This window comes from Pipistrellus hanaki (genome assembly GCF_964339955.1).
Source record: "Pipistrellus hanaki genome assembly, chromosome: 4".
Lineage (NCBI taxonomy): Eukaryota > Metazoa > Chordata > Mammalia > Chiroptera > Vespertilionidae > Pipistrellus > Pipistrellus hanaki.
In genome coordinates, this window is record NC_140506.1 from 70,468,004 (window position 1) to 70,493,589 (window position 25,586).

Genomic DNA, 25,586 nt, shown 5'->3' on the forward strand with positions numbered 1-25,586 from the left:
TTGCAGTTTCAGATTTAGGGGTTAAGTTCCTTTGATCCGGGAAAGGGACTAGGCAGCTGCTGTCATCTAGTTTCCCGACCAGGTCAGGTGTGCTGGGAAGGGCTGTGACAGCCCGCACTCCGGGCTGAGGACAGGAGCGAGGCAGCCTGATGGAGGGAGAAGAGAACCGTGAGCACCTGTTGAGGTCACCTCACCCCAGCTGGTTGACAGTTTATGGTTTTAGTCTGCCCTGGCAAGAACAAAGCATGTTAGACTTAAAGGTGCTTCTGCAAAGAGCAGGGGTTCTTACTGGAAAACACATATACGGGGGGGGGGGGGGGGGGGGGGGCGGGAGGAAGTGGACTGTGAGTATGCAGGAAAATCTCGTTTTAAAAATATAACTTTTAGGGGGTAAGGGATAGGATATGCAAGCAAAATCAATTATTTTAAAATGAACATGTATTTTTATTAACTTTTAGTTAAATATAGATTATTACAACCAGCTCAATATGATAAGCCCAGGTCTGTGGAGAGCTCTAACTCAGGCATTGTCTTGTTTATCTAAAGACTGGACAGAACAAACCTTTTCTGTTTTGTCAATTCTTGGTTTCTCAGATTAAATTGGACAAAAGGAAGAGCTTGTCTTTGCATACCTGCAGAATTAAGTTATCGCTGTTAAAACCCGGCCTTTTCACTCGTCTCTGAAGAGGCCAGTTGCTTGGTGGGTGTTCAGTAAATTATTTTTAAATTGAATTTGTTCTTTTAAAATCCTCAACCTCTCTAGAAAGGCTTCTTTCAGTGAATGGAAAAATTGTTGGTTTGTGTGTTTTTTTAAGTTAGGGAACTCCTCCATTGAAAATAATTTAAACACTAACTTACTGAAGTTTCAATCATGTGAAATGGGAGCCAAGTAAACTGTACACACATTTATAGCCAATGGTCCATTTTGGGAGGCCGGGAGTGTCTCACAAATTAGAGTAGTGAGGTTTGGGAAGGAAACTGGGGGTTTGTTTTTTGTTTTTGTTTTTTTAATATATTTTATTGATTTTTTTACAGAGAGGAGGGGAGAGAGAGCAAGCTAGAAACATCGATGAGAGAGAAACATCGACCAGCTGCCTCCTGCACACACACACACACACACACCCCCCACCGGGGATGTGCCCGCAACCAATGCACATGCCCTTGACCGAATCGAACCCGGGACCCTTCAGTCCGCAAACCAACACTCTACCACTGAGCCATACTGGTTTCGGCGGAAACTGGGGATTTGTAATAAATATTCTCTTCATGTTGTTTCTCTCCTGGGTCGTGGTAAAACAATAAATTGTCATCTCTAGGTAACAATGTCTGTGGTATTTTTTTTTTTTTTCAATCCTTGGTTGCATTAACAATTTTATAGTTAACTGGAACTGCGATCCACAAACAACCCAAATGAAAACGTTTTAAGTAATTGCACAAGAACTCCGTATGAAATACCACCTTAGAGCTTTGGCTAGGCAGCTTCTTGGAAAGGGTGACAGGATGAAAAGCCATGGAACAAAGGAGCTTTGTAATCATCCCCCACCCCCAAACAATTTTCTCATTAGATGGAACCATTAAAATAATCAATTTATGGCCTGGAAAAGTCCTAATGGTGAGTACTGCATGTAATCCGAGTTTAGACCTAAACTGACCTCTAACCTGATAACCTTGTTTTGTTGTTATGTAATACATTGAAATAAACTTATAGTGTGATTTTTTTTTTTTTTTTTAAATAAAAGTGGCACACATGAAGAAACTTTTTATGCAGTTATCTTCGCAACCAAATCCTGGTTCAGGCGACCTTCACCCTATCTTGTCTATCTCAGCCCGCATCCTCCAGAGCAGAACCTGAGATGAGGGCTTGTGTGCCGAGATTTATTTTAAAAGTGGTTCCAGAGGGCAGAGTGAGGGGCGGGGATAGCAAGGGGAAGAAATCCAGTACATTATTGAATGTGGTCCCTGCTGTGGACAAGGGGCCCCGTGAGAGATTCTGGTCCCAAGTTTAAAGGCCTGGATGTCAACAGGACCAGAGTCTTACAGTCCCCCCAGGGCAGACAAGAGTCCCAGGAGTCATAGGTCAAGGTTTACCTACCAAGACTTCTCAGTCTTTCACTCTGTCTAGTCAGTTCAAACCCTGGACACCTTCCTCCACTTCCTCCACCCTGTGCCTCAGGTACAGGAAGCTGTGGGAGAAAACACACAGACATGGCCACCTTGGTTCTTATGGTGATCCCTGCCTTAGCCTTGGATTCACAGTCTGGCTTTCTCTCCTGCTCCCCGAACTCCCATGCCTTCACCTCCCCCTTTCTCAGCAGGTACACTTCAGTATTCTTTCCCAAGGGCCTCAGGCCATCAGATGTGCTTCACTTTCTGGAATTTCCTGCCCACGCCCCCACGCCCACCCCCCACCCCCCACCAGCTCCTTGCCTCCACCAGGCTCCTCCTCACCCTTCAAATCTGTTCTGTGTTTAAATGAGCACAAACCTGTAGCTTTAAGAAGCAAAACCAAATTTTAAGTATCTTGTTTGACCTTGTTCCTTCCTTTGAGCCACCAAATTCTTCTACCAATTGGACCATAACCACTGTTTTCATCTCTTCCCTGTTGATATCCTCCTCTTCAAACCTCTGTAACAGCTGTTTTCTTAACCATTTAAATGGTCACCTGTGTTCCTGACAGTATTTTTTCTTCATTCTTCCTTATAAAGTATGGTAGCAACCATACTTAGGTAAAAACTGCTGTTTGAATTTTAACCCTGCTATTCTGGCTTCTGCACTCACTTACTTGCTTAAACAATAGGGTAGTCACCTCAGCTTCCAGATTGACACCTGGAAGCTAAGGCGGTTTTCCTGTGCCTGTGGACCAGGACCACAGGAGATTGAGACCCACTGACTCAGTAGCTCCAGGAGTAGAAACTGTAGATTTTTAGAGATTACTAACTCTGATTCTGCTGTAAAAATCGCTTTCGCAAGATAGGTCCACATTCCAACGTCCAGCAGGATGTGGCTGGGAACGACCCTGTGGGCTGTTCCCAGCCTTTGGAATTTAGAATTTAGAAAAAAGGAAAATTTCTGTGGTTTAGAGTTTAGACCGTTAAAAGGACTGCCTACACCTGGAGCGGAACGTTGTGAGTGTGGTCTCCACCTGCGTGTGGTGCTCTCAGCCGTCCTGACCAGTTCAATAAACCTTTGCCTTTTTTTTTTTTTTTTAATCAATTAGCAGCCTCCGGTGGTCTTATTTTGACTCCAGGGTTCGACCCCACAACACACATTTCTTCCTTATATTTCAAATATTATATTTGACCATTTCTTTGAAACCTTGTCAGTTTGATTTACTCCATCCTTCAACTTCTCTCTTCCTCCACTTCAACTTTGTGAAGATAGTTGCCCCATTTTACAAATGTGGAAACTAAGGACTGGCAGAGCTAGATTTTTAAACCAGATGTGTCTGACTCCAGCAACCCAAGTTCTTTTCACCACTTCCTTGTCACTTGTCCTTTATGAACTCAAGTTATTCTCCCTCCATACATCCATCACCCCTGGCTACACACACAGGCATTGGAGCCAGTTTAGGATCAAATTCTTGACCACTTTCTTGCTGTGTCTTAGTTTTCTCATCTGAAAAATGGGTATAGTTATTCTAGGCATTAATGTAAAGCACCTACAACAGTGCCTATCATAAATGTTCCAAAATAGTAGCTGTTATTATTTCCCCCATGGGCCTCCACCTCTTCTCTTCCAAGTATTCACTTACCTCCAGATCCCCCACTAAAGTCTCCCTTTTTAAGGTGAAACACACTGGCTCCATCCCATTAGTCCCTAAAACATGTAACCTTGAAATCAGGTCTTTGTGAAAATTGAGGACCCAGACCCTGGGCCCATTTTAGTCCCAGATGCTACGGACAGAATTTCACATGGTCTTTGTAATTCTCTCAAATTGCCCCAATCCTTGCTTAATTCTTTCCCCTGCCCTGATCCTTCTTCAGCTGATGCAATTCCTTCTGCAATCCCAAATCCTGTGAGGAATAAAATATGCCCTAGAATGATGACAATTGCTGCACAGGTTTAAGAGACCTTTCTTGCCCCAAACTACCCATGTCCTTTGCCAGTAGTTACCACCATGCCTCCAAGTCTCAGGAGTCCTCCACTTCAGATTCTTAAATGAAGGAGGTGCTTGGCTGACCCTAAGGTTATATATAACCATGTGCATTTGGTTCTGGATTCCACATTTAGAAAGACAGGCTAACTGCAGGATGATAAAAGCAAAAGCAGCCCCAGCCAGTTTGGCTTAGTGGATAGAGCATCGGCCTCCAGACTGAAAGGGCCTGGGGTTCAGTTCCGCCAAGGGCATGTACCAGTTGCCGGCTTGATACCCCACTCTGGTTGGGCGCACTCGGGAGGCAACCAATTGATGTGTCTCACATCGATGTTTCTATCTCTTCCCCTCCTTCCTGCTCTCCTTAAAAATCAAAAAATACCCTCGAGTGAGGATTAACAAAAAAAAAACAAAAAACAAAAAAAAAGAAACCTCATGTGTGGAACCAAGGATTTTTCTTGAGGAAAAATCTCACTGGGATCTTGGCTTCTGCCCTCAAAGATGTAAAGCCCTGTCATCTCAGAAGAGGATTCAGTTCATTGTGCTTGACTCCCAAGAAACAGAACTAAATCCCTTTCTGCAAACATGATTGCTGGGCATACGCTGTGCATTGAGAATAATAAAAGGAAGGAGATACAGCAATGAGTAAGGCAGCTTAGTGAAGCCAGCTCTGCCTAGCCGTTACCAGGATTTGGGGCAAATCAGAGAAAGGTACCCCTCCTTTAGGAAATGTGTCTGCCTTCTGCTGGCAAGCTGTGGTAACTATAATATATAACTCCCCGATAAGGTGAGTGGCGGCTCCTAGGGCTGTGCAGGGCACACGTTGCACAATCAGGAGTGACCCTAGTGGAAGCCACTGGGAGAAGAGCCAGCCAGAGCACGTGGCTGAATCAGCTTATTCGTGTATGGCTGGGGGACACACACGGTCTGGGCAAGAAGGGATCTTACATGGGGGGGGGGGGGGGGGGCGGGCATAGTCCAGGTAGCCTTTATATTCTTGTGTTCTAAGAGTACCCATATTTTTCCTGGTTCTTCCTCCAACTAGAGGGAACACGCCAGTAACGTGTTCTTGTGAAAGTCTTGGCAAGAAACTACCCTCTCTTATTAAGGAGAAGGCAGGTGGCCCATTCCATAGTGGACAGAATAGAAATACGGATCTGTGATAGGTGGAACTACATCTATCTCTTGGGAGGATGACATTGAAACAAAGAGGGGATCAGAAATAATATTGTAGCCCTAACCAGTTTGGCTCAGTGGATAGAGCATCGGCCTGTGGACTGAAAGGTCCCAGGTTTGATTCCAGTCAAGGGCATGTACCTTGATTGCGGGCACATCCCAGTAGGAGGTGTGCAGAAGGCAGCTGATTGATGTTTCTCTCTCATCGATGTTTCTAACTCTCTATCTCTCTCCCTTCCTCTCTGTACAAAATCAATAAAATATTTTTTAAATGATATTGTAGCCAAAAGTTTTGAAGATTAAAAATCCCTTATTATTGGTATAGCTAGTTACAAAGCTAGTTCAGTCTCACATGACCCAGCACTTTAAAGCTGTCAGAGAAGCCCACTGCCATTGCTCAGTGGTTGAGTGTAGACCTATGAACCAGGAGGTCACAGTTTGATTCCTGGTCCGATTCCTGGTCAGTTTATATGCTCAGGTTGTGGGCTTGATCCCCATGTAGGGCATGATTTCCCCTCATCATTGATGTTTCTATTTTTCTCTGAAATCATTTAAAAATATTTTTACTAAATTAAATTTAAGTAAAAATTTTATCAGAACAAATATTACCATATCATTTTCAGATAATTAAGTTGCATATCCAAATCTCCCAAGGCTCATTAGCAACAGAGTTTCAGCGCTAAGCCCTGGGATTGTCTACACCACTCCATTTCTATTCTTTCCTCTCATTTTCTTTAGAAAATGTCTTTGCAGCTTCCCAACATGCTATCTGTGTGGACTCCTTCAAGGAAGACAGGAACATTCTCAGAGCTGTAGTGGACAAGAAGCTTGCCCAGCCTTGTTCTAAGAGAAATCAAGGTTTGATCACCCTCTACTGGCCAAGGACAGTGATGGCACAAAAACAAGTGATGGCAGAAGTGAGGAAGATCCAGAAAGCAACCATTTTAGAGAGAGTCATGACCATGATCACATCTGAAAGTTGCTTCTGAATCCTTGAATATAAATGTCTCAACCGACTATGGGCACTGTAAGGGTCCACAATTCCTCATTTAAAAGACCTCCATACTCTCCCACTTTACTTTCTCTATATACTCAGTTCCCTTTTGTCTTGAAACATTTGAAAAAGAAAAAGAAGTCCTATCCCCTTTGTAGCAGGAATCTGGAAGGGGAAAAGCTACCAGTGGTTACTGGAAACCCTGGCTTCCTCCCTCCTTTTCCACGGAGCCAGCTTTGGGGCAATCGTGGTAATTTTCTAATATTTTAAAGGGATAAGAATAACAACTACATGCATTTTGTGAGAGAAAAGAATAGATTAAGACGAAGATCAATGAGTTGAAATTATAGGAATGCAGATTTTTTTTAAAATATATTTTATTGATTTTGTACAGAGAGGAAGGGAGAGAGATAGAAAGCTAGAAACATCGATGAGAGAGAGTCATCAATCAGCTGCCTCTTGCGCACACCCTAATGGGGATATGCCCGCAACCAAGGTACATGCCCTTGACCGGAATCGAACCCGGGTCCCTTCAGTCCCCAAGCCGACGCTCTATCCGCTGAGCCAAACCGGTCCTGGCGGAATGCAGATTTTTGCTTTAAGAACATTTCCCAAGTGGACTCTCCCCTAGAGGGAACTGTCCTCTAAAGTAGTAAGCTCCCTGCCACAGAAACGGTTAGAAACAGAAGTGTCACAGAAAGACTGTTGGTACATTACAGAAGGCTAGAGTGAGATCCCCAAGATGACGCATTCATTCAGTCACCACTTATTGGCCTCATCTCTATCAACATTTTTGTAATTATTTGATTAGATGTCTGCCAAGAACTGGGTGTATTTTTTAAAATATATCTTTATTTCAGAGAGATAGAAACATCAATGATGAGCATCACTGATTGCTGCCTTCTGCACACCCCCTACCTAGGATCAAGCCCGAAATCCAGGCATGTGCCCCTGACCAGAATTGAATCCAGGATCCTTCAGTCCACAGGCTGACACTCTATCCACTGAGTCAAATCAGCTAGGGCTGTGTGTATTTTTCATTTACCCATGTGCCTTAACACAATGTCTGACACATTGTAGGTTCTTGGTGTTTGTTGAATGAATTAATTGGAAGAGTATGTGGTTCCTGGAAATCAAAACCATTCTAAAGAGGAAATGCAGGTGACACGTCACCATGAGCCACCAGCAATTTGACTAGCTTTTCCTTTGTTCCCTTGTTGTCTTTCCATATGGTCATGGTTATATTAATGGAAGAAAATAATGGACCATTCTAGGTTAACTAGTTTTAATACCACATGATTTGGATGGATGATATCTTTAAAATCTGTCGAGACATAGTAATGACACAACACTGAATTAGAGAATCTGAATTCTACTCTAAGCTTTGCTACTAGTTAGCTAACTAGTGTGCCTTGGACCTGACTTCCCTCAGCATTGGCTTCTTTGTCTACAAGCAAGAGCTTCACCAGACTGTCCTGAAGGTTTCTTTTGGTATGAATATTTTGCAACTCTAAGCCCCTGCATCACAACTCACTGGTTACACACGGAGGCAAAGATCCTTTGACTAAGTGACTGGTCAGAGTGCTACCAAATCATCAACATATGTGTGGCTCATAGAACAGATACAGGCTTCCTGGTTTTCCCCTCAGACTTAGTGATTTTGTCCCTTTTAACCATTTATTCTTTTTCCAGCCAATGTAGAGGAATTATATAGCTTGAAAACACAGGCTTTGGGCCTTAGCTGGTTTGGCTCAGTGGATAGAGCATTAGACTGAGGACCAAAGGTTCCTGGGTTGGAGCCCGGTCAAGGGAACATACCTTGGTTGCAGGCTCCTCCTCAGGACCTGCAGGCTGCTTCTCCACCCGGGCCAGGTTGGGGCTCAACAAATTGATTTGTTTTTCCCACATCAATATTTTTCTGTCTTTCCCTCTCTCTTCCACTCTCTAAAAAATTCAATGGAAAAATATTCTCGGGTAAGGATTAAAAAAAACAACATAGGCTTTGGAGAAAGAGAGCCACAAATGAATCTTGACTTTCCCACATATTCGTTGTATGAAACTGGAAAAGTTACTTACCTTTCTAAGTCCAAGTTTCTTCATCTATAAAGTAGAAATTTTACTATTTTACAGGGGTAAGTATTCTCAGGATTATAGTTTTCAAAGATTGATATAATGAAGATAAATGTGTGTAGTAGATTGCTTTTAAAGATCGTCACATTATCTCCCATCCCACATACTCTTGCAGTGTGACCAAGAGATAGAATGTTTTCTTCCACTTGAGTCTCACCCAGTGACCTATTTTAACAACAGAATGTAGTAAAAATGATGCTATTTAACTTCCAAGGCTGGGCCCTCAACATCTACAAGTTCCACCTTGACCTCTTACAAGGTGTACCGGATAATGATGAGGATTTTTTTCAACAGATGGGGTTCCACATATGTTAATATGTATGTGCTTTGATATGTATGCTATTTTGTTGTATTGACAACAAGCTTCAAAATTTCATATGTCAAATTTTCTGAAGGTGTTAACAGCATAGATATTTTTATGCTTAAAAATGTTAATGCGAATTAATCATTGACCGGTTAGTGCGGATTTTGTGATAATTTCAAGAGAAACATCAAAAGTGCTTTATTCAAAGTAATGTCCATCGCTAGCACTTTTCTTCAAAATAATGAATTTTTTTTTTTTTTTTTTTTTTTTTGTACAGAGAGGAAGGGAGACAGATAGAGAGCTAGAAACATCGATGAGAGAGAGTCATCGATCAGCTGCCTCTTGCACACCCCCTACTGGGGATATGCCCGCAACCAAGGTACATGCCCTTGACCGGAATCAAACCCGGGAACTTTCAGTCCCCAGGCCAATGCTCTATCCATTGAGCCAAACCGGTTTCGGCTGGACATTTTTAAATATACAAATATCTATATTAACACCTTCAGAAAATTTGACACAGAAGTTTTGAAGCTTGTCAATACAACAAAATAGCATACATATCAAATCGCATATAAGTATATCAACATATGTGGAACCTCATTTATTGGGGGGAAGGGGAATCCTCATTATTAACCGGTACACCTAGGAAAATGCTCCTCTTGGGGAATCTAACCGTCATGCGGAGAAAGCTCAAGCAGCCATGCCCGCAGACAGATTGACATGAAGGAACATGGAGGCCCCAGGCTAGCAACCCAGCTGGGCTTCCAGGCTGTGGACCAGCACCAATTGCCAGCCATCCCAGCCCCTCCGTTGGTACCGCCAGAAGCTGAACAATCCAGCCAATCCACGGATTTGTGAGATCATGTAATAAATGATAAATGCTGTGTTAAGGCACTTAGTTTGGGGGTAGTGTTTTATGCAGCAATAAAAAACTGAAACCAATGCCGAAGCCGGTTTGGCTCAGTGGATAGAGTGTCGGCCTGTGGACTGAAAGGTCCCAGGTTCGATTCCGGTCAAGGGCATGTACCTTGGTCGCAGGCACATCCCCAGTAGAGGGTGTGCAAGAGGCAGCTGATCAATGTTTCTAACTCTATCCCTCTCCCTTCCTCTCTGTCAAAAATCAATAAAGTATATTTAAAAAAAAAAAAAAAAAAAAACTGAAACCAAGACCTTAACACAGTACCTGGCCCATACTAAGTACTCAAAGGAGGTGTGTGGAGGGAGTGGTAATGGCGAAGGAGTGTTTTGAAGTTTCCCCGTTTTAAAGGGAAAAACTACTAGAATTCTAAGACAAGCTGTAGGAAGATTCTGCAAACCTCCTGTCCTTCCCATCCCCAGGGCTCTCCTAATTCTTCAAAACAGCACAAGGAGATACAGGAGACCACTTTTGTTTGTCAGGGGAACACAGATTTCCATTGGTTGCCTCCCGCATGCACCCTGACTGGGGCCTAGGTATGTGCCCATGACCAGGAATCCAACCCACAACCCTTCGTGCAGGGGCGGACGCTCTAATCGGAACCCGGAGGAAGAGGCCATTTCTGAGCAACTCTTTCTTAAGAAAGGCCTTCCTGGTATTGACCTTTCTATCAGTTCCATTCACTGGCCTTCTGCGGTCCCATAATGCAAACTTCTTTTTCAAATGACAACACCTCGCCTATTGGAAAACTAAGACTGCTTTGGCCCTCATTCTCCCCTTCTTTCTACCAAAGTTAAGAACAGTTTCTCCAGACGCACTCAGGTCGGACGGCATGGTGTTCGGTGTGCTCCTTTCTGGCCCAAGCCGCCGCCTTTAGGCCGAAACTTTTTTTTTAGTAAAAAACCAACGGGGCGCCAAAACCGGTTTGGCTCAGTGGTAGAGCGTCAGTCTGCGGACTGAAAGGTCCCGGGTTCGATTCCGGTCAAGGGCATGTACCTTGGTTGCGGGCACATCCCCAGTAGGGGGTGTGCAAGAGGCAGCTGGTAGATGTTTCTCTCTCATTGATGTTTCTAACTCTCTGTCCCTCGCTCCTCCTCTCTGTAAAAAATCAATAAAATATATATTTTTTAAAAAAACAAACAAAAAAAAAACCCAACGGGGACGGGGAGACAAGTTCCCTCCCGGTTACGTTGGCGGTGCCTCCTTCCACCGAGCTGCCGAGATTCCCGAGTTCCTAGAGGGGCCCTGCGAACGCGCAAACCCGGCGGCGGACGGGCTGTGACGTACTTCCGGCTGCGCCGCCGCGGTGCGTCTCGGTGTCCCAGCGCCAGCAGCGCCTCTGACTCACGGTGAGCCGCCAGGTCCCGGGGAGCTCGGCGGCGGGAGGGAGCCGGGCTGGAGGATCAGGAGCGGGAGGTGGGCGTGCGGCCCTGGCCCCCGCGGAGGCCCCGGGCGGGTCCGGGAGGGGCTGCGGGGAGGAGCCCTGGTTCCTGCCCGGCCCTGGAGGCGCTGGCTCCCTGGAAAGCCTTTCCTCCCCCCAAGGTTCTAACAAATGAAACTTCGTGTCGCAGTTTCGGGGCCGTTTTTGTGCGCTCCTTGAGCAGAGCAGGGGCTACCAATCCCCCACCCCACCCCCCCGGCCCTGGGCTCTCAAAGGGAGGCACGAGCTCAGGGCTAATTGATGAAACCCGCCCCGGGGGTTGCGGGCCTTCTCGGAGAAACGGAACCTCTTTGTAAGGCCTGATCCAAGGGAGTGAGTAGTCTCGTTGGTCTTTGTTCAGGTTGGAAAGTGTGTAAGGCCCTGGATCGGTAGCTCAGTTGGTTAGAGCGTCCTCCCGGTACGCAAAGGCTTCGGGTTCCATCTAGGGTCAGGGCACACAAGAAGCAACCAACGAGTGCGTGAATACCACAAATCTCTCTCTCCCTCTCCCCTTCTCCCCTTATTTATGCATTTATTGATTGATTCTAATATGTGCCCTAACCAGGGAATCTGCAACCATAGGTTATCAAGACTACACTCTAACCATCTAAGCTACCTGGCCAGGGCATTGATGGATTTAGCTGAAATTCTAGATAGCCTAAAAAAGTAGTTCAGTGTGCTTGAAGACAATGTTAGTAACGAAGCCTCTGTTTTCTATCCACATGCCTTTTTATTTTATGAGCTCTTTACTAAGAAAAATTCAGAAGCCATGGCCTGCAGGGCATCTCTTAACTCAGCATGACCAAATGTGAAATTACTGGCTTTCCTCAAGTGAAAAACAAAACATCAGTGCAGAGCATTATCAGATTTGTTTTTTAATATTTGCCAATCTGAGAGGTGGGAGCATATTTTATTATAACTAAGGTTGAGCATCTTTTCATGGATTAGTTACTGAGCTGAGACTTGAAAGACGAATATAAGCCTGCCATAAGAATTGGGAATTGAGCTCTAACTGGTTTGGCTCTGGATAGAGCATTGGCCTGCAGACTGAAGGGTCCCAGGTTCAATTCCGGTCAAGGGCATGTGTCTTGGTTGCAGGCACATCCCCAGTAGAGGGTGTGCAGGAGGCAGCTGATCGATGATTCTCTCTCATCGATGTTTCTAACTCTCTATCCCTCTCCCTTTCTCTCTGTAAAAAATCAATAAAATATATTTTAAAAAAATAATTGGGTATTGAGTGAGCATAGGGGATGAGAAGGGAAGTGATAATGGAAAGGGGGAGACAGAGGCCAGCTTGGCATTGGTTACCATGCAAAAAATTAAGTAATTTTAAATAGCTGGGTGATATTAACAGATTTGCATTTTAAACCTCTGCAGATGGCCTTTGAGCCTGTGGGGAGATAGAATTGCCAAACTGGAAAATGGACTGTGATTTCAAGGGACGAAAGAGTGTAATGTTGCCAACTATTTCAAAACTAAAAGTATTTGATAACATTTAAAAAAGGCTTCCTGTGAGCCCCTAGCCTGTTTGACTCAACGGATAGAGCGACGGCCTGAGGACTGAAGGGTCCCGGGTTCGGTTCCAGCCAAGGATTGCAGGCTCCATCCCCAGTGTGGGGTATGCAAGAGGCAGCTGATCAATGGCTCTCTCTCATCATAGATGTTTCTTTTCTTTTTTTTTTTTTTTTAATAAGTTTTTATTTTTCATATTATTACAAATGTTCCTTCCCCCCTCCCCACCATTGCTCTCCTCCACCAGGTTCCCACCCCACCCTCTGCCCTTTCCCCTCTCCCCATTGTCCTCATCCATAGGTGCACAGTTTATGTTCAGTCTCTTCCCACGCCCCCCTCTCCCCTTTTCCTCAAGAATCGTCAGTTCACTCCCCTTCCATACCTCTGATTCTATTATATTCAACAGTTAATATTGTTCATCAGATTTTTTAAATTTCCTTGGTTTTTAGATTCACTTGTTGATAATTACGTATTTGTTGTTCATAATTTTTATCTTTGTTTACTTTCTCTTCTGAAAGAACCCCCTTCAGCAATTCATATAATTCTGGTTTGGTGGTGATGAACTCCTTTAGCTTTTTTTTATTAGTGAAGCTCTTTATCTGGCCTTCGATTCTGAGTGATAGCTTCGCTGGGTAGCTTATTTTTGGCTGTAGGTTCTTGCTATTCATCACCTTGTATATTTCTTGCCATTCCCTTCTGGCCTGCATGGTTTCTGTTGAGAAGTCAGCTGACAATCGTATAGGTGCTCCTTTATAAGTTACTACCTTCTTTGCTCTTGCTTCTTTTAATATTCTCTCTTTATCTTTTGCTCTTGGAATTTTAATAATGATGTGTCTCGGTGTGGTCCTCTTTGGATTCCTTTTGTTTGGAGTTCTGTGCACTTCCTGGACTTGTAAGTCAAATTCTTTCACCAGGTGGGGGAAGTTTTCTGTCACTATTTCTTTCAGTATGTTTTCGATATCTTGCTCTCTCTCATCTTCTGGAACCCCCATAATTCTGATGTTGGTTCGCTTGAAGTTGTCCCAGAGGTTTCTTACATTATCTTCAATTTTCTGGATTCTCTTGCCTTCTAGCTTCTGTGGAGGAGTGTCTTCTGGCTCTTTATGTTCCAAATCTTTGACTTGATTCTTGCGATCTTCCCTTCTGTTTTTAGGACTCTGTAGAATATTTTTTATTTCAGACAATGTATTCTTTATTTCTTGTTGTTCCCTTATCATTTCTTGATGGTCTCTTTTCATATCCTCATAGGCCTTATCCATCTTTTCTAGGAAATTCTTGAAAAACCTTATAAGCGTAGATTTGAACTCTATATCCAGACGCTTTTTGTCCTCCATTTCTTTTGTTTGTGATTTATTTTGTTGTCGCATTTCGCAGTTACAGATGGGACGGGGTTTCAGGGTGGAGCCTGCAGCTTTGGCTTCCGTCAACCCCGCCCTATGCGGGTCCTTCAGTGCTCGCTGCCGGCGCCTCTGAGAGAAAGGTGCCCTCGATTTTCGCCTGCTGCCAAACAGTCTATGCTCTCCCACAATGAGCCCGGTATTGGGGTTCAGTTCAGTTGGAAGTGGAGTTGGAGGTGGCGTTCACAGCAGTCTGGAGCCCCAGTCTCCTTCCCGTCAGGGCAATCCCGCGGCACAGCCGACCGTCCCTTCTCTGCTCGCTGTGTGCGCGCCTCCGGGACCTCCTTTCTCCGCTACCCCGGGGTTCCGACTTACAGCCCAGCTCCCTCTGGCTGAGCCTGAGCCCCCGGGGTCTGGCCCAGAACGGGGGTTCAGAGCAGTCAGGGGCCCAGCACAGTCGGAGTTTTCTCTCCTTTCCGCTTGGGAACGCCTGCCAGGCACTCGGCCTCCCTCCTCTCCGGCTCCGTCCTCTCCGCGCGCCGCGTGTCTCCGTACCTTAGGCTTTTACAGCTCCTCCGTGCTTCCTTCTGGTTTTCTCCTTGCTTCTTGTTGTAGGATTTCCAGTCAGTCGACTTTCCTGTAGTTCTGGGTAATGTCCATTTTATATTTTAGTTGTATTTTATTAAAATTGTTGTGTGCGGCTGCGGCTAGTTGCCTACCCGAGCAGCCATCTTGGATTCTCTCATCATAGATGTTTCTATCTCTCTCCCTCTCCGTTCCTCTCTGAAATAAATAAAAATATATAAAGTAAATAAATAAAAATTTTAAAAAATGCTTTTTGTTATGTTTGAAATAGATCTGTGAGGAACTGTTTCATTAGGCCAATATTCTCATAGTTATTGGAAGAGAGTCAGAAATTAACTATTGCTGCTGCTTGAGACAAGGCAGGTGTTTAAAAAAAATCTGCTCTAGCCTGTTTTACTCAGTTGATAGAGCATGGGATTGCTGACCAAAAGGTCCTTAGAAGAGGCAAGTGCAGGAGGCAACCAATCTGTTTCTCTCACCTAGATATTTCTCTCTGTCTTTCCCTCTCTTTCCCTCTCTAAAACTCAGTGGGAAAATATATTTGGGTGAGGATTAAAAAAGAAAAATCCTAGCCCGGCCAGGAGTGGCTCAGTGGTTGAGCATCCACCCATGAACCCAGAGGTTCTCTGTTCGATTCCTGGTCAGGGCACATACCCGACTGTGGACTCGATCCCCGATGGGGAGTGTGCAGGAGGCAGCCAGTCGATGTTCCGCATCAATGTTATCCCTCCCTTCCTCTCTCTAAAATCAACAAAAGCATTGTTTTAAAAAATCCTAAAAGGAAAAGGCTTCACAACTTTTTAAATGTTTTATTAACTCTAAGAATGGTCTGCTTCAACATCATAAGTACTGAAGTTAGCCATATTTCTCTTTACCAGTCCGTAATAGAACAGCATTTACTAAAGCTGCTTGTTTGCCCCAACACCCCATATTTTGTGTTTAAATAATTTTAGAGTAGTTTTAGATTTATAGAAGAGTTCAAAAATAATAGTGAGTCCCCATCTACCTCTCACCAGTTTCCCTTACTTTACTGTGTACATCTGCCACAACTACAGGAAACAAGATTGGTGCGTTACAATTAACTAAGCTTCACACTTTGACTTTTACTAGTTTTCCCCTAATGCCCTTTTTCTGTTCCAGGATCCCAACTAGGATACCACATTACATTAATCGTCATATCTGCTTAGTCTTGTTTTTTATTGACAGTTTTGAAGACTACTAGTCAGTTGTTTTTGTAGACTGTCCCTCAATTTGGTTTGTCTGATGTATTTCTTATGATTAGGCTGTGGTTATGGGTTTTGAGGAGGAAGACCACAGAAGTGAAGTGCTTTTCTCATATCAAGGCACATGACTTGTCACTGATGATACTAATCTTTTTTTTAAAAAATGTGTTTTTACTGCCGAAACCGGTTTGGCTCAGCGGTAGAGCGTCGGTCTGCAGACTGGAAGGTCCCAGGTTCGATTCCGGTAAAGAGCATGTACGTTGGTTGTGGGCACATCCCTGGTAGGGGGTGGGCAAGAGGTAGCTGGTCGATGTTTCTCTCTCATCGATGTTTCTAGCTCTCTAGCTCTCTCCCTTTGTCTCTGTAAAAAATTGATAAAATATATATATATATTTTTAACTGTGTTTTTACTGAGGTAGCATTGGTTAGTAACATTTAAATTTCAGGTGTGCACATGAAATAGTTCGATATCTATTTCATGGTCCCCACACCAAAAGTCTGTTTTCTATTCATTGCCATATATATTGTTCTTCCCCTTCTGATAACTACCATTATGATGTCTTGATCTCTGAGTTTGTGGTTTGTTTTGTTTTGCTTTGTTCATTTGTTACTTTTTTATTATTATTGATTTTTTACAGAGAGGAAGGGGGAGAGATAGAGTTAGAAACATCAACCAGCTGCCTCCTGCACAACCCCCACTGGGGATGTGCCAGAAACCAAGGTACATGCCCTTGACCGGAATCGAACCTGAGACCCTTCAGTCCGCAGGCCAATGCTCCATCCACTGAGCCAAACCGGCTTCGGTGTTACTTTTTTTTTTTTATTCCACCTGTGAGTGAGGTTATATAGGTCTTGTCCTTTTCTAGCTGACTTAATTCACTTATAATTTGCTCAAGCAACAGGCATGTTGTCATAGATGGCAGTATTTCATTTTTTATGTCTGAGTGGTATTCCAGTTTGTGTGTTTCTTTACTGTAGTTACTTTCTCCCGGCAAATCAGTAAGTGTAGCCTGTATTCAAGAGGTTGGAGCTCTGCCTTCTTGAGGGTAGTATCTACATAATTTTTTTGAAATAATTCTGTATGGGAGATTTGTCTTCTCTATTCATTCAACCTTTTAACTTATGGTTATAATCTAGTTCTACGCCATTTATTTTGTTGCTCAAATTGTTTCCGTTGTAACTACTGAGAGCTTTTATATGTTGTCTTCTGTGTTCCTTTAACCTGCCTCACTGTGGTGATTTAATACTTCTTGGCATTACAAGATGGCCCCGGGCTCAGCTTGTATAGTCCCCAACCCAGAATCAACCATTTCTCCATCTCTAGTTCCTTTTATTGGAGAATGATATTTAGAGACCAAGATTTGGGCACTGGGTATGCTTATTCCTACCAGGATGCTATTGCTTCTGGACCTTCACAGCAGACGGAGCTAGAAAATAAATGTCTCCATTGTAACCCATGTACACACATTTCTAATTCTGTATCAACATCTGTCTATATTACACTAAACATGAATTCTTACTGCCATATTTTTTAAATTTAAATTTGTATTGATATTTTTAAACCCAATTTTATAGTTTTTACTCCTTAAAAATAGACCCAAAGATCCATGCATTGCATTCTTTCCAGAGCTGTTTGGTACCTGCAAAGTAATAGGTATATTTTAGATGTTTGAAATATAGCAGTGAACAAAATAGATGAAGAGTTGATTTTCAAGGATAGAGACAGATAGTCTAGAAATAGAAGTAAAATATGTAGCATTTGTATAGTGGTGAGTGATATGGAGGGAAAAAATAAGAAGATAAGGGGTGGGGTCCCGGGGAGGGGGAAGAATAGAAAAATAAGGAGTTTTGAGGTGAGGGAGGGTAGTGTGCAGTTTAAAACAGAGTGGTCATGCCAGCTGGTGTGGCTCAGTGGTTGAGCATCGACCTATGAACCAGGAGGTCACGGTTTGATTTCTGGTCAGGGCACATGCCAAGGTTGCAGTTTTGATCCCCAGTGTAGGATGCAGAAGGCAGCCTATCAATTATTCTCATTATTGATGTTTCTACTTCTCCATTCCTTTCTGAAATCAATAATAAAAAAAAATTTTTTAATAAATAAAATAAGGGGTCAAGCATGCATACTCTGGAAGAAGCATGTAATTTGCAGGAAGTGTTAAGGGAGCAGCCGGGACAAAGGCTCTCAGGTGGGAGAGCCGCACAAGTCCAGGGAACCAACTGCCTGGGGTGGAATGAACAGAGAAGTATAAGATCAGGTCAGACCAACGCTTTATCCAGCCAAACCGGTTTCGGCTGCCTTTGGCTTTTACTCTGTATGACACAAAGCCTTGAGCGGTGTGACCAAAGGAATGGTGTGATCTGACTTAACGGGCGATCTCTGGCTGCTGTGCTGAGAATGGATGAGGGAAGAGTGGAAGCAATTAGGAAGCTGCTGGTGATGGACTGGATGGCCGTGTAGAAGGTTGAACTCTGTCTCTCTGGGGTATAGAGCTAACAGGATTTACTTCTAAATTACATGTAGAATGTAAAGAGAGGGATCAGGGATGACCACGTTTTTGGTCCATGAAAACAGCAGTAGAGCTGCAGTTAACTGAAATGAGCAGCTTTGGGGGGAAGATGGGAAGTGCAGTTTGGGGCATGTTAAGCTTGAGTGTCAGGCTGGTGGAGTGTCAGGTGGGTAGTTGGTCATATAAGTCTAAAATTCATAAGAGAGGTCCAGGCTGCAGATAAATTGGCAGTTGTAGTTGGATCCAGAAGCTAAGTAGCCCAAACAGGTTCTGATGTCTTTCCTGTTGTTGGACTGCCCTCCTCTGGCTGGAGTGTGAAATTTTGTAACCAATTATGGAGTTATTCCAACACTGAAGTCACTTTTAAGCATACCTGAGAAATGCTCCCAGCACTGCTACATCTGTAGTCTTTGGTGCCAGAGCCTTTATTTTAGGAGACTGATGGCAATGCTTCTTCCCTGGCTCAATAATCCTGAACTTGGGGGCTCCAGCAGCGCATTGGGTGTGTAGCAGTGTCAGGGAGTGGGCGGTGCTGATTCTGGTTCACCCTGTCAAGACCTGTTGGCATCTCATAGAATGCTTCCACATGGTACAGTGGAGGGGAGTCCAAGTATTGGCATCCCTAGAATTCTGATAATTATTGAATTTTTCATAAAAGCAAGGTTACATATTGAGGTTCTATTGCCAGAATCCCATTTCACATTTTTTAAAATTTCAAAAATTGATCACAAAAATAAATGAAGGGGAACAGTTATATATAAAATACATGTCTTTCATATGTATTCACTAGATATGTGAATCTAAACAACTAATTTAAAGCTGTAACATAAACGTACATTTGCTGGCCAGCAATAGCCTGTTAAAACCTCAGGAGTTCTAAGGGTCTAAAAAGGTTTTCAGAGCATAGTTAATGTAAATTTAATTTTTAAATTATGCCATGTGCTGGGGTGTTTGTTTTTTTTTGAGGGGGGGTAATCTTCACTTGAAATATTCTTTTTTTTTTTTCTTTTTCTTTTTTTTCAAAAGAGAGGGAGGGAGGGAGACACCAATTGGTTGCCTCCTGCATGCCCCCTACTGTGGATCAAGCATGTGCCCTGACCGGGAATTGAACCCTGCACTGAGCCACACCAGCTGGGTCTCAGTGTGCTCTTTTGAAAGTAAAACCAAAGTAAGATATTCTGAACTACCTCCAGAGAGATTTGAACAATAATTTTTACATGGTAGTATTATAGTGGCCATAATTTTTACAGTTTCTTGTGCTAAAAGTGTAACTGTAAGACCAAAACTTAAAAATACTTATTTTGGTAATTTTATGGTAACAATATTTTCTTAGGTTGAGCCTGTAGTCCTGAAGAACCAGAAATCTAAAGGAACTAATATTCCTTCTACAAAGAGCCCATCTTTAGTGAGGCTGTTTCTGGAGTCCGTATGATGACCAAGGAACTGGGCGTAGCCGCAGGTCTGGGCCCTAGGCCCCTCCAGGAGCAGGTGGGGCCTGTGATTGTGAAAGTTGAGGAGGAGAAAGAAAAATGCTTTCCAAGCCTGGAGATGTTCCGCCAGCGCTTCAGGCAGTTTGGATACCATGACACACCTGGACCGCGGGAGGCCCTCAGCCAGCTCCGGGTGCTCTGCTGTGAGTGGCTGCGGCCCGAGCTGCACACCAAGGAGCAGATCCTGGAGCTGCTGGTGCTGGAGCAGTTCCTGGCCATCCTGCCCCGGGAGCTGCAGGCCTGGGTGCAGGAGCACTGTCCAGAGAGTGCCGAAGAGGCCGTCACTCTCCTGGAAGACCTGGAGCAAGAACTAGATGAACCAGGACAGCAGGTAGGAGGGAATGAGATTGGGAGCATGCCATTCCACGCAGGTATGATTTGTCCATACAATACGAACAGGTAAATGGACGTTTCTACTGATTTAGACCATGTTTCCTCCTCTTTTTCCTACTATCCTACACTAGCTTTAGTCTTGAGAATTGAATGGGGGGTGTTTCTCTTTTCTCTTTCCTAGAGATTTTACATAGCTCTCCTGAGATTTTCTTTCATTTTAGTTCTAAAGTGGGCTGTGGACAAACCCAGCCATTCCTAATTACCTAGGTTTCACCTCCTCCGAATGAACAGAAACAGGCCTGGGAGAAGACGGCCTCTTCGGGAACAGCGAAGAAGTCCCTGAGCAGCACCCAGCCACAGTCGGCGGAGAATAGTCCCAACTATGAGTCTTGGGGACCCCTGTACATCCAAGAGTCTGGTGAAGAGCAGGATTTCACTCCAGAGCTGAGACAGAATCAAGGTAGGAACAATTCATCTGTTAATGATTTAGTGAGCCTGTAATAATCAGCTTTGGATTATGTAGAAATGGTCCCTGATAAATTTATTCAACTTCTGCCTTGGGCTATTTAAAATTTTAAGCTTTTAAGTTACTTATTTCCTACACATAGTTCATGGCAACTTGAAGGATAACCTGTGTGAGTAGCCACATGATTGCTCCTCTGGAGCGTGAGGGAGATTTTAGCTCCACTGCTGCAGTCAGTGAGTAGGGGGCGAGCCTGGGAGCAGCAGAGTGGTTCTGCTGACAGAGGAAGGAAATAGATGGCCAGGAGACTGAGACAGAGGCATAAGGAAAAAGGGGCTAGAAGGAGGGACCTTTGCCAGTTGGGGCTTCTGCTTAAGAGGAGCCCATTTTGCCCTAGCCGGTTTGGCTCAGTGGATAGAGCGTCAGCCTGCAGACTGAAGGATCCTAGGTAAAGGGAGTCCATTTTTCAGAGGAAACTTCTATGTATGTGGATGGTTAGATGGACTTTTAGCAGTGTGATTGTCTTGTGAAATGCTCTTAAAAGATGTATTGCTTTAATTTGATTTCAACAATGATACTTTATAATTAAAGTATCCTAGCTGATATAGATTAAATGATAAGAGTTGAATTCTGGTGGGAGTTAAGTACTTTCACTTAAATTAAGAAGGATCTGGCCAAAGCCAGTTTGGTTCAGTGAATGGAGCGTCAGCCTGCGATCTGAAGGGTCCCAGGTTTGGTTCCAATCAGGGGCGTGTACCTTGGTTGCAGGCACGTCCCAATGGGAGGTGTGCAAGAGGCAGCTGATTGATATTTCTAACTCTCTATCCTTCTCCCTTCCTCTCTGTAAAAAATTAATAAAATACATATTTAAAAAAAGGATCTGGGCCTAGCTAGTGTGGTTCAGTTGGTTAAGCTTCATCCCATACACCAAGAGTTCACTGGTTTGATTCCCAGTCAGGGCATATGCCCAGGTTGTGGGATCAATCCCCAGTAGGGGGTGTGCAGGAGGCAGCCAATCAATGTTTCTCTCTCCCTCTCCCTTCCTTTCACTCTAAAAAATCAATAAAAACATATTAAGGAGGAGAATCTGGGACTAGAATGATTATAAATGGACTGAATGTTCTCTTTTATTGCTTTTACTAGTGGCCCTGTGCACGAATTTGTGCACATTGAAAGGAAATTAATTAGAAGAAATATTTTAATATCGTTAATCGCCCTTTCTCTATAATAGAAGTGCAACCAAATTCAGGATCAACAAATACAGATGGAAACATGTGCATGTGATTGGCACCAGCAAAAGCTTTTTATGTAGGGCGCATGCACAAGTCAACTTAACCGTGTGTGTGTGTGTGTGTGTGTGTGTGTGTGTGTGTGTGTGTGTATAAAGAGAGTGAGTGAGTGTAGTAGCCCTGCGCATGAATCCATGCACAATAGCTCACCAGTAGCTCACTGCTGCCCTCTAGTAGCTCTCCTCCTGTCCCCCTCCTGTAGCTCTCCACCACACCCTCCTGCTGATCCATGATCTGGTTACACTTCATGGCGTAAGAATCATTTGCATATTACATCTTTATTATATAGGATATTCAGCTTCTATGAGTACATGGATTTTTTGTTTACCACTAGCCTCTTCTCCCTTAATTATTCTTTATTTTTCTTAATCAGATTGACCCTTCAGCAATCTTTCTAACTTGTTTCATTCTGCCCAAGCATCTCCCATCTCCCTTTGCTGCTATATGCTTGACTTTGCCTTATTGCCTTCTATATATGAAGTTCTCCTCCTAGCAGAAAAAGCCATGTACTCTTCATACCATCATAGCTTTGGGTAGGGTAGTGGGCTGTGTGAAAGTCTGGTATTGTAAACTAGATTTGATGATGACTTATTTGTATAATTGTGATATTGTGACCTCTCAGAGCAATATTTGGTCACCCTTAAAAATCCATCAATGTCATCTGATGATTCTCTTTGTCCTTTAACAGTTTCTTCTCAGAACAGGAAATAACTCATGCCCTTATTCTACTTATTGTTTCAGATTGTAAATCGAACACCCAGAATGAGGAATCAACAGATATGCAGAAAAGTTCTGAAGAGTCTTATGCAGACGAATTCAAAAAGGATATTACTCCCATGGTTATTGCCAATAAATTTGAGGCCAGGTTAGAAAGGCAATGGGTAAACCTTGAAAAAGAAAGAGGAACAAAAACCTCTCTCCTAGACAAAGGTTCCAAGAAAGGTAGAGAATTAATGTCCACCAAACCTGCCCCAGGAGAGAGACGTTACATATGTGCTGAGTGTGGAAAAGCCTTTAGCAATAGCTCAAATCTTACTAAACACCGGAGAACACACACTGGGGAGAAACCCTATGTATGCACCAAATGTGGGAAAGCCTTCAGCCACAGCTCAAACCTTACCCTTCATTACAGAACCCACTTGGTAGACCGGCCCTATGACTGTAAGTGTGGAAAAGCCTTTGGTCAGAGCTCAGATCTCCTTAAACATCAGCGCATGCACACTGAAGAGGCACCATATCAGTGTAAAGATTGTGGGAAAGCTTTCAGTGGTAAAGGCAGCCTCATTCGACACTATCGAATACACACTGGAGAGAAACCTTATCAGTGTAATGAATGTGGAAAGAGCTTTAGTCAGCACGCAGGTCTTAGTTCTCATCAGAGACTCCACACTGGAGAAAAGCCGTATAAATGTAAGGAGTGTGGAAAAGCCTTCAACCACAGCTCCAATTTTAATAAACATCATAGAATCCATACTGGAGAAAAGCCCTATTGGTGTAATAATTGTGGGAAAACCTTCTGTAGTAAGTCAAATCTTTCCAAACATCAGAGAGTCCACACTGGAGAGGGAGGAGTGCTTTAACTGTCAAGTAGGCTCTCAATGTTTGTGTATGTGTGTTTTTGTAACTCTAGAACATGAGTGCTATGGAGAAGTCAGATAATTGTAATGTAAACTTAAGTGCTAGCTTTTTTTTCACTCAACATCAAGACACCCTGGAGGAGTGAGAGCAGTGGCACAGTAGAAGGAAGGTCCTAGAGGGTGTGGTGGATTCCTCACTTGTTAGCTTAACTGGGGCAGATCCCCTCACCACACTTCAGGTCCCAGTAACCATGCCGGCATTGCCTTTTGTATAGTTAAAGTGATGTGTATCAAGTATAATTATGACTTTAACTTTTAACATACCTTAAAGAATTATGATTTGCAAAGAATTGAGCCATTTGAACACAATATAATCTGATTCAGAATTTATAACATCTTGTAATACTTCAAGACTGTTATAATAAATGGTATGTTGTTTATTGAACACTATTCTAGAGAGAAAAACTATTCCTACTGGTTTATCTTTTTGGAAATTTGGATTTGGGATAAATAGAATATGTAGTACTTGTGAATGAATGTGTATATTAGGAAATTGCAGTAGTGTATAGAATAGTTGTATTTTGGTCTATGCTCTTTTTTCCTATGTGCTAATACATTTTTTTCATCACTGGGAACATTTGTCAGCCTCGTGTGCATTTTGCTTGTATATACTGTCTCTGCCAAAGTCTTTGAAAAACTGATTCTCCCTCAGAAGCATCATTCTTTAAACTCCAGAAGTCAATAATACCCAATTTGATTAACTTAAACCCATCCCATTTTTTCCTTCTGACTACAATCTCTTTGATTTCTTACGATACTTCTCTACCTTATAAAAAGTCTTTTGGCCAATAGGTAAGTCTTCCTGTTACCTAGAAACCAACTACTTCATGCCTTCCTCCTATCTTTTGCTTATTTTGTTGTTCTTAGTTTTTTTCACCTTTTACTATTAGTCATTAAAATACCTTTTTTGTCTACTGCTGCAACCATAGTGTTCAGCAAACCTGATTTAGGGACAAAAGAAAAGTGTCATGTCTAGGACCAGTTCTGATCTCTGGAAACTGCCGGTATGCCACCCTGGGATCAGATTAAACTACAGGTACCAAGTCTTTATGCACCAGCCAAATGTATTAGAGAGTCATTACTTTAAAAAAAAAAAAAAAAAAAAATTGTGCTTGAAATCTGAAATGTTTTTACTGTTCTAGTAGCTTACTGATAACCTGGATGCCCTGCCAGCACCCTAACTCAGTACCTTTAATGGGAGCACTCCTATTTATATATTAACCATGATGAAGGCCCACAGAGAATTTAGTGATTACAAGCAGCCGATTACCTGTAGGCTCCTGGAGTTGCTCCACGTAAAGGAAATGAAGGTAGAGCTGCTAAGCCTCAAGACCTGCCTCACATTCCTTTGGTGAGAGGTGAATGGGTCCCCAATCTGTACTGCCCCTATTTTCCTGATAGCTCCTGTGCAGTGGGTTTTTTCTGAGGGGCACTGATATATAACACAAAGATTTACATTGTTTCAGCCCCCTTCGGCCCATCTGTCCTTTAGCTGAAATCTTCCTCATATCTTGTCCCCAGACTTTCAACTTTATTCTTTGCAGGCCCCTTGTCTAGACAAGGTGCTTGCCACAGCCCAGGAGGCCATGGAATCTTTACCTCAAGCTACTTCTTCCTCCAGACAAAGTTGGTGCCAGATAGCCTGCCTGCAGCTCTGCCCACCAGATTTCACTCCTGAGGAAGCACACAGGGAATCAACAATGCCTTCTTTATTCATGTTAACATTGAGCTGACTCTGTGAAACAGACCGCAGGTTTATTCCACCAACAAGTCTAAGGGAGCCTTCCAGGAGTCCAAAGGTATGAGCAGAGGGAGGTATCGGTTCAACAAAGGCAGGTGACACAGGTGAGAGCTTCCTGCTTACATAACCTGTGACTGGACCTGCTCATAGAGTCCATAACCTGGGCATGAGCCTTGATGCACAAATGTGACATTTCTTCCATGTGATGGATTGTTGCTGTGTCCACCTGATTTAATGAACCTGAGCATACTGAGCTGTGATCAATAGCTCCAGCTACATGATCCCCAGATGTCTCATGGGTAGTAGTATCTGGGAGCTGTTCTTCCAACGGAATAGTTCTTTGCTGTAGAAGGCATGGCCTTGCTCTAGAATTATATTGGCAAGCTCCTACTGGGGCTTACTAGACCTTTACACATTTTTCACCTACCACAGATAC

General features: G+C 43.4%; 1 protein-coding gene across 3 annotated transcripts; it reads left to right on the forward strand.

Moving 5' to 3' along the window:
• Positions 1–10,881: 10,881 nt before the first annotated feature.
• Positions 10,882–23,984, forward strand: ZSCAN21 (zinc finger and SCAN domain containing 21). Of its 3 annotated transcripts, none has more exons than XM_084881431.1 (4): positions 10,882–10,962; positions 19,531–20,018; positions 20,288–20,480; positions 22,514–23,984. In XM_084881431.1, the coding sequence occupies exons 2-4, from the start codon at positions 19,626–19,628 to the stop codon at positions 23,350–23,352; spliced, it is 1,425 nt and encodes a 474-aa protein (XP_084737557.1). In that variant the 5' UTR covers positions 10,882–10,962; positions 19,531–19,625; the 3' UTR covers positions 23,353–23,984. The 3 variants fall into 3 exon arrangements, with proteins under 3 accessions (XP_084737557.1, XP_084737559.1, XP_084737558.1); XM_084881433.1 differs by lacking the exon at positions 10,882–10,962 and adding an exon at positions 11,040–11,366; XM_084881432.1 differs by lacking the exon at positions 10,882–10,962 and adding an exon at positions 15,270–15,945.
• The last annotated feature ends 1,602 nt before the right edge of the window (positions 23,985–25,586 follow it).

Bases quoted from the DNA above. Each gene is read 5' to 3' on its own strand.
- ZSCAN21 (XM_084881431.1), top strand. From the start codon at position 19,626: ATGATGACCAAGGAACTGGGCGTAGCCGCAGGTCTGGGCCCTAGGCCC. The intron at 20,019-20,287 runs GTAGGAGGGAAT...CTAATTACCTAG, and splicing joins TAGATGAACCAGGACAGCAG to GTTTCACCTCCTCCGAATGA. The intron at 20,481-22,513 runs GTAGGAACAATT...TTATTGTTTCAG, and splicing joins AGAGCTGAGACAGAATCAAG to ATTGTAAATCGAACACCCAG.